This window comes from Python bivittatus, unplaced genomic scaffold (genome assembly GCF_059951505.1).
Source record: "Python bivittatus isolate LINGU-HERP-01145 unplaced genomic scaffold, Pbiv_v1 ctg000610_np1212, whole genome shotgun sequence".
In the NCBI taxonomy this organism is placed as follows: Eukaryota; Metazoa; Chordata; class Lepidosauria; order Squamata; family Pythonidae; genus Python; species Python bivittatus.
The window spans coordinates 42,531,726-42,546,229 of NW_028277088.1; the positions used below are offsets into that span (position 1 = coordinate 42,531,726).

The 14,504-nt window shown below is 37.9% G+C and overlaps 1 protein-coding gene across 3 annotated transcripts in view; it reads left to right on the forward strand.

Moving 5' to 3' along the window:
• LOC103065903 (collagen alpha-6(VI) chain) overlaps positions 1-13,097 on the forward strand; it is a 67,721-nt gene extending 54,624 nt beyond the window's left edge. For all 3 annotated transcript variants that reach the window (XM_088150887.1, XM_088150888.1, XM_088150889.1), the window contains 9 exons: positions 317-352; positions 952-988; positions 3,099-3,110; positions 3,657-4,150; positions 5,781-5,877; positions 5,963-6,634; positions 8,310-8,379; positions 10,695-10,800; positions 12,598-13,097. In XM_088150887.1, coding sequence (XP_088007013.1) covers positions 317-352; positions 952-988; positions 3,099-3,110; positions 3,657-4,150; positions 5,781-5,877; positions 5,963-6,634; positions 8,310-8,379; positions 10,695-10,800; positions 12,598-12,612 — 1,539 coding nt within the window. In that variant the 3' untranslated portion in view covers positions 12,613-13,097. The remainder of the gene's footprint in view (positions 1-316; positions 353-951; positions 989-3,098; positions 3,111-3,656; positions 4,151-5,780; positions 5,878-5,962; positions 6,635-8,309; positions 8,380-10,694; positions 10,801-12,597) is intronic.
• Positions 13,098-14,504: the final 1,407 nt, after the last annotated feature.

Sequence of the window (14,504 nt, forward strand, 5' to 3'; positions counted from 1 at the left end):
CAGGAGGCCACTGAAATGGGAGTGGGGTTGCATGCAGACAGCAAGCCATGAGTTGCCTACCCCGGGAAATGTTGAAGAAAGAAGGGGAGGGATCGACAGAGTTTGTAAAGCAGAGAGTATGAAATTTGCTAGGTACTCTTAGTTGTTTACCTTGTGTAAGAGATCAGAAGATACAGCCTCTAACCCAGATAACCAAGGTATATACTGTCATTATGTCAACACAGAAACTTCTAGCTCTATGATATAAAAATCTTAAACTAGGAGAGGAGGTTACAGTTCAGTTTGCAAAGCTCTAATTCCAACCTTATTCTTCTAGGGTCCAAAAGGAGCAAAGGGCCAGCCCTTCTATTCAGTATGTATTCTTTATTATACACACACACATTCACATATAAAATATAATATGTTAATGTATTTAATAAATACCTATTTATTTATTTATTCTAGAATGTATTCTTTATGATATTTTCCCGTCATACATTTATTTCTACACTCAGATGCACATTGGCTTCCATGAGAGCAAGAATGTTCCATCAGGACATTTTCTGGTGTGAAAGCTAACACGTGTGCAGACATATATGTTGATCACATGGATGTCTTCAGAAGCTATATAATTTGAATTATATTGTGGGTGCTTACTGGGAATGCTCAAATGGTGAGCATGTCCAATATCCAAATAGGGCTATAGTAAAGCTGATTTGGGATTACTCATTGAGCATTTAAGTTTGAAAACCTAAAATTTGATCACCCCCATTCTGTTGAAACCAGGTTTCCCAGTCTAGCACTTTCAAAATGGTGATTCTTATCATTCCTAGCCAGAAAGTCCATGGTGGCTGGATGTTGCTGTCCCAGCGCACATAGAAGGTGCCAACTTTGGAAGATTGCATTCAACCATTAATACACATTCAGGAAATAAATCATTTTATCTAATAGCATTTTTAATTTTTTTTTCAGCCTTGTGAACTTATTGAATACATGCAGAAACATAGCCGTAAGTGCCTCCACTTGATTTCTGATGTTAAAAGGACAGAAATTTCAACCAGGAGCACAACTGGGAAGAAGAGAGAATATGCTAGATAAGAAAAGATTTAATTTAAATATTTATCTATAATGGGAACAGTGAGGCTGTTAGCTCTAATTAATTGAATTTCATTTATTTATTTAAAATATATGTGTACTGCTTCCCATTAAAAATGTTGACATATTTGGCCAAGACTCAGATCATGTTGTTTGATTCTTATGGAATTATAACAGCACAACAACAAAATAATAGAACGAGCATGGTTGGAGAAACCAAAGCTACATCACTAACCACTTAACTCAGGAGGCCAGAATAATTTTTTATGCACCACTAAATGGTTACGTTAGATTACATTCCTTTGGCAGAGCAGGTTTAGGAACTGTGTTGCTTGCCTAGCATTCTTCAGCTGAGAGGAGATTGTACCACTAGTCTTTCAAAGCTTCTGGGAATACAGATACATCAGGATCAAACTAGAATAGAAATCACATTTTCTCTTTGGTCGATTATATAAAAAGAAAAGTATGGCTGTTTACATGGGGGGCTGCCAGCAAGCTGGTGGTCGCAGCAGTGTGATCAAACCCAGTGTGATGTTGAACCAGCGTGCAAGTTCAAACACATGTACAAAAGGGTTAGGGCTTTGATCACACTGTCAGGATGACCAGTTGGCCTTTTACACCCTCCACCCTGTGAATGCCACCGGGCTGTACCCTGATTTTGCTATATTTCTGTACAGAACTTGAACAATTTAAAAATATTTTTTTATGTAAAATGTTTTGATTTTTCAAGTACATGTTGTTTTTATACTTCAGTAACTTAGAAAAGCATCTGTATTGAGTTTATGTATAATTAAAATATAATTCCATTTAATTAATTGGCAGGTGAATAGGCAACTAAAAATTCCATCAGTTGTTTTGTGACAGTTGGGATAAGCCCTTTTTCTAACAAAAATCCATTTTGCCCTCTATGATATTGGCATGGGACATTTTATCCTGTATAGGCATTTGATAGGTATTTTTTCCATATTCTTTAACTGAAAAGGCTCCTAGCATGCATTGCAGAGCAATTTTTAGAAAGACATAAGTGAAAGAAACACTAAAAAACAGAAGAGGGAATGGGGAATGTAGAGAAATAAAACAAACCCAGAGACCAAATCTTAAAAAGTTCTTAGAACAGCCAGCAGGAGTAAAAATGGAATATACAAAGTTATTATTTTATTTGTGTATTTGTTACACTTATATCCTGCATTTTGTTTGAAAATATAGCGCGGCTTCCTCTTGTTTTTCCCCACAACAACCCTGTGAGGTAGATTGGACTGAGAGAGAGAGAGCAACTGGTCCAGTCAGCCAGGGAGCTTTCATGGGTGAGGGGGGATTAGAACCTGGGTCTCCCTGCTCCTAGTGGAACACCTTAACTGCTATACCACATTGACTCAAAATACATTTTTAAAAGATCTGAAAAACTGAGCGGGAACTCAACTTTTCTGGGAGGGTCCACATCTGTATTTTATAATGGGTCTATGACTGTACAGGCAGTCCTTGTTTAGTGACCACAATTGGGACTGGCAACTTGGACATTAAGCAAAGTGGTCACTAAGTGAAACTGAGACTGTGCTTATGATTTTACTTCAGCTTTCCTTTGCTTTACAGACCTGCAAAGGTCGTAAATGCGAAGACTGGTCATAAAGTTACTTTTTCATCATTGTCAGAACTGCGAACGGTTGCTAAATGAGGCAGTCACTAAATGAGGACTACCTGTATAATAAAATCATTATTGATATTGGAAATAATTGGCAAACAATTATCCTGCATAAGATTTTTCAGTTCTGTAATTGTTATACATTGTCAGAAGCTTTGTCTAGAGGCTAGCATTATTATCTAAATTTACACTGCCGAATCATAAACAGCATTCCTGGCGGATACAATTATAAGATATCTATATCATTAATAAGAGTATCTCTTCTCTTTAAGATCATATTGCTTGAAATAATGTCTTTCTTTCTTTCTTTCTTTCTTTCTTTCTTTCTTTCTTTCTTTCTTTCTTTCTTTCTTTCTTTCTTTCTTTCTTTCTTTCTTCTATTTAGCCTGCTGGACGGGTGAGTATTGTTCCAATAGTTAATTCTCCTCTTGTTCTATGACAAGAGCAGTTACCACAGGCAGTATTCTACAGTATATCAGTATTAGTACTGACTGATCTGGCCTGTGCAGCTTCATCTCCTTTTCTGTACCGGTCTGCTGATCTGCCATCTATTGGACACTGGGAACATACAGCTGTTGCCCCACTGTTAATAGCAGAGGGGGAACATGGACTGGAAGCAAGATCATTGGAGAGTTAGATGCAGATAAAGGATGCAGCTGCTTCAGAACACATGTCTTCCAAAGGATGCAGCTCCTTTATTATGAGGGGAGAGGTGCTCTGCTCACTCCCCTTTTGAATGCTTTGCACCACTGTAGCATGCATATATGTCACAATTCTGGTTGTTTCATGTTTTGTTATCCTGTCCACTTCTGTAACCCCAAAAGAGTCCTGAATGGGCCAGTATAACCACTCCAGCCCAAAATATTGCCATCCAATGTTGTCGATTGCTGTTCTTAGGCAAGATGCGATTATTTTAATAGACATGATCTCATTTGCTTTCTAGAAACACCAAAATGTCCAGCATATCCTACAGAATTAGTATTTGCCTTGGATGTATCTCAAGATACCAACTCTGAGATATTTGAAGAAATGAGAAAGACTGTCATTGATATTGTGAACCAAACCAACATCAGAGAGAGCAATTGTCCTGTGGGAGCCAGAGTGGCTGTTGTGTCCTACAGCTCCAACACCAACTACCTGATCCGCTTTACAGATTTCCAGAGCAAGAACAAGTTGCTGCAGGAGCTCAGTAGACTTTCTTTCCAGAGAACCACCAACAGACGGGACATCGGTGGCTCCATGAAGTTTGTTGCCAGGCATCTCTTCAAGCGAACTCTCCAAGGTGCTAATGTGAGGAAAGTTGCTGTCTTCTTCAGCAATGGAGAGTCTGACGATCCTGACTCAATTGGCACAGCGGTCCTAGAGTTCAGTGCCTTAAATATTCAGCCAGCAGTCATTTCTTTTAAAAACATCCCTGATGTTGTCCAAGCTTTTGAGGTGAGAAGCTGTTGCCTTTTTTCCTTTTTGGTTATCGGAAGAACTGTCTCAAGGAATTTAGCATATACCATGTTGAGTCTGATAATTGTTTTAAGTATTACAGATTTGATTGCTATAAATAAGGGCATTTTCACTGGTATGGCCCTCTTATTCTGTCCTGCAGATTTGTGCTGTTGAATGGATATCTGTCCTCCTATTGAGCTAGTCAGGACTCCTTCCAGATAGCCAATGAGTTTAGTTGGGGTGCAAAACCCAGCCACTAGCTGTCATCCTGGCTTTGTCCTGATTATGTTTTTGCTGAATTTCCTTTTCACTTTGAGAAAAAAAGGCATGAAACAGCAACCAGATACTGTATGGGGAAGGACAAAGCCATCCTTTGTAGCAGATGGGGAGGAAGAGGAGACATTGGCAAATCACCACAATGCTTTGGCTGCAGGAGGGATGGGGGATCTCTGGAGTCAAGCAGCAGAACAGGGTGGGCGTGTCTACCCCACAGCTCCAGGAGACCTAGTGCAAAACTGTCTTTGCAAGATGGTGGATTCAGAATAATTAATTGGCCCTGCTTCCCAAACTGTACATAAACCTAATGATGTCAGTTGGACATAGAGAGGCAGTGTTGAACTAAAATTGACATAATCTTCTCCTGTGGAAGGTCCTGAGAACAGGACTAACTAGCTTAATATCATCTTGCCTGGCCAACTCACCACCCACATCTTCACAGAATAGGATTCTACACAAAGGGTTGTGCTCTTGAAATCCAAAAATGGGATGTGAGTTTACTTGTCTTACTAGGACATCATGGCACAGTAACAAGGGGCAATGTACCATATCTATATCCAGAAGCTGGTGTAGATAAATATGGAAAACCATCCCTTGGTATTGTACATTTCATTGGCAGTGGACAGCAGTGGTTTTTCTGTATTTTGAAACAAGGCATAGAACATTCTTGCTTCTAAATCAGAAGTGCATAAGATGAGGCTCCAGGGCTGCCTACTTCTCCCCCCAAACCTTGGGAGCATCTGCCCAGAATGCCACTAAATTATACTAGTCAGTATAAGGGATTCATGGGGAATAATTATATTACTCATATTAGTTCAGTCTAAATTAAGTTTAACTTTTAATAAATTCAAATTTACTTGCTTTGTTTGTTTGTCTGTTTTTAGCCTTGCTCACACCAAATTCTTAAATCTGGCTTTGCCCACTTTTTGGAGTGTCCCTTCAGCATACTGTTTCAATAGTCATCATCTCTCCAAAACAGTTGTAAACCCCTGTTTTAAATAAAATTTTGTTATGAAACTCAAGGGGCCAATCTGAAAAAATTTAAATAATTTTCTTCAATCAAAACTGATTCAAAACTTGGAGACTTCAAAACTGATTCAGCTTGGAGACTGAGATCAACTGATAATAGGGGTTGGTCCAGTTCAATTTTATTACACTTAATTGGGTTCTTGTTTATAGACTTCTACTATGCAACCAAGAGAATATATTTTTACAAAATCCCAGCTGTCAAGCATCAATTCTTGGCAAACATTGTCCTGCAAACTGTCATTGGATTTAGCAATGATGCAGATACAATCAGACATCTTACCATCTGTTTGCCAAGCTAAATTTTTATTTTCTATTATTTTAGATGGACAGCACAAGATTGTTTCAAGTTATCAACATCCATCAGAGCAGTGATTATCTTTCAGCCTTAGAAAAACTTCAGGTGTGCGTAATATGCTATGGTAAGGACACATGAAAATTGCACAGTAATCAGATCTCAATAATCAATAATATTCTATTATTAAAATATGTTTGTATTATTTGTAGACAAATGCAGTCCAGAAGAATCTTGCTTCAGACCTTCAAGCTTAGAATCTAAGCCATATATGGATGCTGTTTTCATTTTGGAAAATTCCAGGAAAATAAGCACTACTGCATTTGAAGAACTGAAACATTTCCTAAGTACAGCACTGGATAGCTTTGAAATTTCTACAGATCCAAGGACCTCTGTGATAGGTGATCGGGTAGCTGTTGTGAGCCATGCTCCATCAAATTTCCAATTCCAAAGACCGGAGGGTCCAGTAAAACTTGAGTTCGACTTTGTGACGTATGAAAGTAAAAAACAAATGAAGAGGCACATTGAGGAATCCGTTCAGAAGCTAAATGGAGAACCTGCACTTGGTCATGCCATAGAGTGGACCATCGATCATATCTTTTCAGAAGGACCCAACCAGAGAAAAAACAAGGCTATTTTTGTCATATCTGTTGGAGAAACAAGTCAGTGGGATAAGAAAGTGTTGAGTGACGCTGCCCTGAGAGCCAAATGTGAAGGCTATGCTCTGTTTGTGCTCTCAGTAGGGGCTGAGTATAATTACATAGAACTTGTGGAACTGGCAAGCGTGCCCTTGGAACATCACATGGTACAGCTTGGCAGAATTCACAAAGCTGAACTTGAATATGCAGTGAAATTTCTGAAGCCATTGATCCATCTGCTCAAGAGTAAGTTGCATGATAGATGACTGCTTTGCCGAGAACCCAGAAAATATGCTTGACAGAGAATGATGCTTTTGTATCTATTGCCTACGGAGTACAGGAATGAGCTTTCTGTTCTGGGAGACACTTAAATCTTTTAGCAAATGAAATGATGGTTCATTCAAAATCTATTTCAACTGCTTAATAGACATGCAAAATAATGTTTGTATCAAGCCTTTTGAAAGCATGTTAGCCAAATCAGCTAAAATATTGGGGATTCAGAACTAGAAGGATTGATATGAAGGTGAATGCAAATTAAAAGACCCAGGGACAAAGCATGGATATGGATTAGCTGGACTGAGTTGCAGGCTGGAGATGCTAAACCAATAACCTTGTGTTCAGATCAACTGACATGAGAGGAACCAGGTCATTACTACCTCACACTTTTGTATATCTGCCAGAAAAGTAAGGAAAAGTAGTTACAGCAAACTGTAAATGTTTTTAAACCTGGAGATACAGCAATTCACATTTAGTCCAGGTTTTCTGCAGGTAGATAAAACACCTCCAGGAAGACAAGAAAAAAAAGCTGGTTATAAAAAAAACCCCTTTATTATGGCCTTTGGGTCAGAGAACACAACAATAAAATACATAAACCTATAATAATTAATAAAACTTTTTTTAAAAAGCCATAAAAGCTTATCTTTCCAACCTGCAACCTTTAGTAACTTTCAATAGTCAATCCTTCTCTGCCAGGTAATATTTTCTGAGCTAATGCAAGTAAGAAAAGTTACCATATTCACTTAAGATAGGAAACTGGCAACAATCGATCAGCATTAGGTAGGAAAAAAACTACCCTGTGATCTCTCCATCCCAGAATATGTTGAAACTTTAAGAACCAGTTCTGGCGTGATTGTAAGTATTAGTCTTGATTGGAAGGCAAATCATGAAATTATGAAATAATTCATTTCATTATTATGAAATTCAATGTTCCCACACTCCACCCTGTGTTTTGCAATGGTTGTTGCAGTGCCACTCTTCAGTAGATCCCAAGGATCTGGAGAAACAAATGTGGAGACCCAGAAACAGAATGGAATATGTTTGTGAGCATCTATTCCAACCCAGAGAAAATAAACAACCCTTCTCTGCTTTGAAATCCTGGGTTCAGCCATACTTGGTGCACAGTTCTTTAGTTATATGGTTGACAGTGCCAAACTTCAGTTAACTTGCAATAAATGTACCTGATACAAAAATGATAGTGTCTTCTGCATGTCATAGTTCCATCAGCATTTTATAAGGCAAAAGAAAAAAGAATCCTCATCAACTGACTGATTTCATTTCGAATGCTATTTAATTAGGTAGCATATCTTTATGATGAGCTAGATTGGTTAATAGAAGAATTCATACTTTGCAAGTAAAAAAAATATCCAAATCATCTGTATTTAAACAACCTCAGGGAACAAAGGCTAAGGGTGGAGTTAGGGATTATGTCTGAATTTTGGAGAACCACTGCGTTTTTGAAGTACATTGTAGCGGGGTGAATAAACCAGTACAGGTTACACTTTATATCAAGATGGGAACTGAAAACACAGAGGTCTCTAAAACAGTAAAACCTTATTCTGGCACAGGGATGGAGATTACAATTTTCTCATATGTGAAAGTAAATAGCACTCACTTGCCATAATGATACCATTTATCTTAATAGGTGAAATACGCAGCTATCCACCCCCAGAACTCCAGAAAACATGTGCAGAATTCAATAGTCAAAAGCCTAGGTATGTTTCACAGCACCATGGATCCATGTGAGTTTGTTTCCAGGCATACTTTTTCAGTTTGGACTTGCATCACCCTCTGGTAGCATGGACAAAGTTAAAGAAAGAAATGGTGGACAGGGATGGGAGAAGTGAAAATATTTCTTCTTGTTTGTATTTTGACCTAAAGAGCTGCATTAGTCAGACCATATCACAGACACTTACCTCAGTGATCAGTTGAGTGGCATTGTGGATACCTGCCTCAAATTCACAAGAAGTCACCTTTAGTTCTCAGGGCCTTGCCCCAGTAATCTTGGTAGAACTCAATTGGTCCCAAGGCAAAAATCTTGCACCCAGTTCCTTGGGCCTCCTTAGGAATCAGCTGATGTGAGTAAGAATTAGTCTCTCATTCTTCCAGTATTTTATTCCAGTTGAATGTGAAATAATAACTGCACTAAATTAAGGCTTTTATTGGACAGAAACAGAAATACAATGGGCTCTGAAATAAAAGATAGGTGAATGGCATGGCCATTGTATCCTGAATGGGATGGCATCCTACGTCATGGCTCCTGTGCTCTTGAAAGCTTGGGAGAGAACTTTTTAGGATAGTAGCAAATGTTCACTTATCCTCTGGATTTGCCTCCAGGCTGAACATGAACTTCACTTGTTGCACAACCATCCATCAGGCTGCAAGCAAAAATATAAGAGCTCACTGAAGCAAGGCAGCTAGCAATCCAATACAGAAACAGCCAGAACCACATTAGTCATTGTGGTTGATTTTGCTGTAAAACCTTATATCTTGGTTTTATTCAACCAAGGTATATAAAACCTTATATCTTGGTTTTATTCAGCAAAGAACATATGGTGGCCTAGAAATTAAAATGTGTCTTCCAGCTCCCCCAATATTTTCTTTTGTTAAGGTTCTGGTTTTTATCTTATTCTCAGGATGCTTTAGACGTTCTTTAGAAAGTCTTTTGCTGGTATTGTTGAGCTTTTCTTACAGTTGAAAGGTAGAACTCTTACTTCTTCTACTCTTCTCTACATCACTCTGGGCCTTCTTCACTGCCAACAATTCCTGACTTCAAAACAAAGTAAAAGTTCTCTCATGCTGTCTTCCTTTGGGCTTTAATTGAAGTGTAGGAAGAAACAGCTGCAAACAGCTGGAGAGATCAGAGTAAAATTAAAAACAGGGCATTCAAACCCACTCTGGTCACATTCCCCCCCCCCCAGTTGTTTGATTGCATTATAAACTCTGAAAAATACATTATAAATACAGTTAATAGCTAAGTACATTGGTGTTTATATAATAGAAACTAGAAATTATTAACACTGCGACAATTTAGATAAATCCTTAAGATGAGAAAAAAAGTTTAAATCAAAGTTAAATATTATTTCTAAAATGTTAATGAACATCAGGCTGCTTAAACTTGCAAGTAATGCTAAGTATGACATTGATAAACATTGCAAAATGCATTGAATTATTTTATAATATGAGAAAGGTTTTGATCTTTGAGCTTAATACTTAATATTCAAGTTTCCACTGTATTGTTATTTATTGTTCTTTACAAATGTTAAAAAAGGGAAAAAAGAAACTAAAAAGGATCTGCTTGGAAAAAGTAGATTAGTATTTAATTTCTAACTTCCCCCTTATACAATTTACAGTGTTTATAGACATTTAGATCCCCTTAAAAACCATACAGTAAGTGTTTGTCTTGCTGCACGTGTTGTGTATATGGAAACCATTATTGCTTTCATTTGATTAAACTTCTGTTGTGAATATATGCTGTTAGTTTTACAATTGCTGCATATTCTCCAAGTTTAAGTTCCTAATCAGATATTGTTGGCTTAGCCACAGAATTAAGTACAATCCACTCTTGAGAATTCAGCGAGAGCCGGTTTGGTCTAATGGTTAAGGCTCCAGGCTAGAAACTGGGAGACCGTTGAGTGCATGAAAGCCAGCTGGGTGACTTTGGGCCAATCACTCTCTCTCTCAGCCCAAGATGTCAGGCTCAGGTGACAAGCTGGTCAGTCAACCAATGGATCAACATTCGGTTGATCTGAAAAAAAGCGGACCCTGCACCTGGGGAAAATGCTAGGAAGGGAAAAAAAAACACCCTCTTGAGAATTCAGCTACTATTTCTTCTTTCACCAAACTTTTAAAACTTTTTGTCCTGATCAGATGGTTGATGCAGACTTTTTTTAATAATAACACTTGAAAAAATATTTGTTTATTAACCAAATGACTCCGTTTTTAAAAATTCTGTAGCGCTTTTACGTATTGCATTAAAACCTTTGCAGACGCGTTAACCCCAGATTCTACTTCTTTATTTTACACACAGTAGGCCTCCACCTATTGTCGATGAGAACGGATCTGCTTTTCCAGAATACCTGCAAAGTGATTCTTTGTTGCCTGAAAAGATGGTCCGCAATGTGCAGGAGTCTATTGTAAGTATAATGTAACACCTTTTGTACACTGCCCAGAGCCACATAGGCTGAGTTGGCCAGCTATGTAAATGCACAAATTAATATATAAATGTTGTAAAGGTAAAATTTTAAAAGAAAATGGAATTATTTTGTCTCTTCATTGCTTCTTTCCCCGCCATTGCATGGATAGTGTTCCCTTGCTGCTGATTTCTCTCAGTGTACCATCTGTGTGTAAAGAACATCTAATGCTAAATATTGGTTGGGTTGTTTCATATAATTATACAGTTAATAATACATAAAGATATTTGGGTAGTGAAGATTCAGACTATGGTGAAAGGAGTAAACGTTTAGCCTCAAATTACTTTATTATACTCCCAGCTGAGCCATGTTGATCAACGTATGAAAGAAGTATAAACTACAAGTTATAATTTGACCACTACATGGAGTTCAGTGCAGATATAGCAAAACCTTCGTGCTAATTTCCATGTCTCAAATTTGGGTTATGGTAGGATGGGTTTTGGTACTCGGTTCTCTTTCCTTCCTCCCAACTGGTTCATTTGTGCAGTGCTCATAAGGTTGCTGGTGGTGCAGCCATTTGTGCGCTGATGAGCCATACAGAGAGAAGGCAACTGATTGAGCAGTCCCAATCAAGCTTGTAGTTAACTTGATTCAATAACCTGGTACCTCCTGGATGTGACCAGCATGGCTCAAAAGGTATGATCAACATCAAGTTGCTTGTTACTGAACTAGATGGATCACTGTTCACAGACCTGTGAGCCCGTATATCTGTGCCCTTCAAGCCATAAAGTTGATGCTGTTTCCAAAAGATGCACACTCTGCATGTTGTTGTCATCAATGGGATTAAAGGAAGATGAAGAAGAGCTATAATATGGGCTACTGGGAGGCAGGGGAAAGGCTAGTAAGCTCTAAAAAGAATAGTTTGTTCCACTTTTATTTGACTGCTATAAGCTTTGCAGATTGCTTATTGAGGTATTTCTGTCCAACATAGTTTTGCATAATTACCTCTAACTCTGATCACTATAGGTGACATATAAGCAGTGCCTACTCCTTTACCCCAACCAAGGGTGGGTGAACACCCTTTCCCAGCCAAGAACCATCTTTGGCTTTTAAACAGCATGCCAAGGAGAGGGATTTTCCCAAATGGAATGGGATAGACAGGGCAGTGTAGTCTAAGATGTTAGACTAGGACCTGGGAGACTCAGATTCAAGTCCATCCTCAGTCACAGAGCAACTTTGGGCTAGCCACTCTCTCAAAACCCAAGCAAGCTCACAAGGTTGTTGTAGGGAAAAATGGGAGGAGACAGTGATCTAGATGCTGTATGATGTGCCTGGAGGAAAAGCAGGATATAAATCTAGCAAACAATCAAACATATTACTAAAACAGTACGTTGTGGTAGAACAAAAGCTAAATGCAAATGAAGTATTAAATATCAATGTATGTTCAACTTTAATGAACATTACATGATTCATATGACAACTCTTAATTTAATTTTCCTCAGATTAAACATTATATCTTGGTAACAACTCCTGGAGGTCATTCAGGAATGGTTCTAAGACTTGGGATGAGGGGCATATGCAGCCCTGGGGCTTTGAGTTTCATATCTCTGCTTAATCCAGTGGCCTCTAGCCAATTAATTATTCAAATTAGCATTGGTATTCATCATGTTGTCAGGGATTTATGGGAGCTATAATTTAGCATATCTTGAGGATGTCTTGTTGGGAATGGCTGATTATTCTTTTCTGACAATTTAAGAGGATACATTTTTCACCATTAAATTCTTTTCCTTTCATTTTCAGATATTTGGAAATTAATGAAGTGTTCAGATCTGCAATTAGACTAAAGAAATAGCCTATGTTGAATGTTGTCAAGAAGTATTTTATGGTAATTCTTGCTAACCTTCTACATTATTTCTTTGGAAATCTGTAAAAGCAAACCAATTGGTGCTAAAACAATGGAAGAGTTTTCTAAAAGAACTGAAGAAAGTTTGGGAAAGAGCAACATGATTGTGCTAGCAAGACAGACCAAAGGATGTTTAGAACAGAAGATTTCTGTCTGTGAATCCATATCTTCAATTTTAGATTTCTTGCTGAAGAAATGGGAAGATCATGAAATTTAGGTAGCTTGAGGAATTTTGGAGAGAGAAGGCCTTAAGCCCAATAAATACATATTGCCAATTTAATCTTTTTAAGTGGGAACTTGCTTTATATTCAGTGCTATAATATTGGTATGCAGAATCTGTTCCAGTTCACATATGTCTTTTGGGTATAAGGTCACCAGTAATAAAGTCCTGACATCACATTCTTTCCTGGGTGTTTTTTTACAAAATGCTTAATGTCCCCAGTTTATTATTTGTAATGTCCTTGGCAATTGTGCTTTTTGTTGATCGTCCAATCCTGTTCTGGAATGTTAATGCTGAAGCAATAGAAGACTGTGGTCTTTTACTGTTGATACTTGCAATGCAGTGCTAAATTAGAACAATGCATAGTACAAAGTTATGTGATATTTTGAGCAACAGTGGCTGGGTTTTCTTAATTTGTGTTAGATGTGTTAGTTCTTCAATCTGAATTTAGATTTGCAGGCGCTAAGGGAACACAAGCAAACTGTATATACCTGACAAATAATAGATGTGCCGAATTAGCATACTTAAACTCTGCATTTTTGAAGCTCTTTTCCACTCTGCTTCTAGATGGGTTAATAGGTGCAAACCCAAAATGAGCCACAAGCAGATGCATGGATATGAGAAAATTGTTCTTGAAACGGAACAAATGAAAACATATGAAACTTTAACTACTTTGATCACTTAAGGGATCTTACTATAGTAAAAGATAGATGGCAATTGCTATTTGGTGAATTGCCAAAATTATCTGTCTAGACAGACATCTACTACTAGTTATTGAATCTTGTTTTTTCTGGAAAATTGCCTAAAGCACTTTTGCAGCTTCTTCCTATTTTAAGTCATGTAGTACCAACACATGCAGTTTTCTCAAAATTAAACCTCATGGGGAAGTACTCATGGGGATCATCAAATTGCAAGGAGATAGTTATATTACATTAAATTGTGTGTTTACTCAGAAATAAGTTGCATTAAGTTCACTAATAGTTATTCTCTAATATAGCTCTCTCCAACTGGATGATGCCCTTTACACATATTGATTTTGACTAAATTATGTTCTTGTCTAACTTATATGGAGTAGGTCACTAAGTTAGAGAAGGCTGTTCCAATGGATGGTGTATGCCAGTCTATTTGTTGACTAAATCAATCAGTGATTGGTTGTTCTTGCTGTTCTTCTGTCCCCCTTCATAGAATAACTTGCCAGTGGTTTGCTGCAATACTCATACTATTCATCTGTTGGTCTGTTCCCAGTCTTTGGGAAATTAACCAAGTGACAAAATGATAGTGAACAAAAGCCTTCAGGAGCTTGGTGGGTGGAAGAAGAAAGGAATTAGTGCTTGAGTACAAGGATTGTAAACCAGAGCTTTGCAATCAGGTAGATGTTTCAAAACACTGAATAGGTGAGAGGGCAGGAGAAGTATGATCAGTTGAGAACCTGAATGAATGACTTCCATGGAGGTCTGAAAGAAAGTGATAAGAATCTGTAGAGAGGTGGAGAAACTTGAAACAACTGAGATAGCACTCTGAGAAAAATGTTGCCAAAAGGTTGCCCTGAATATTGTACAAAAAGTCTTGTACAATATTCAGATG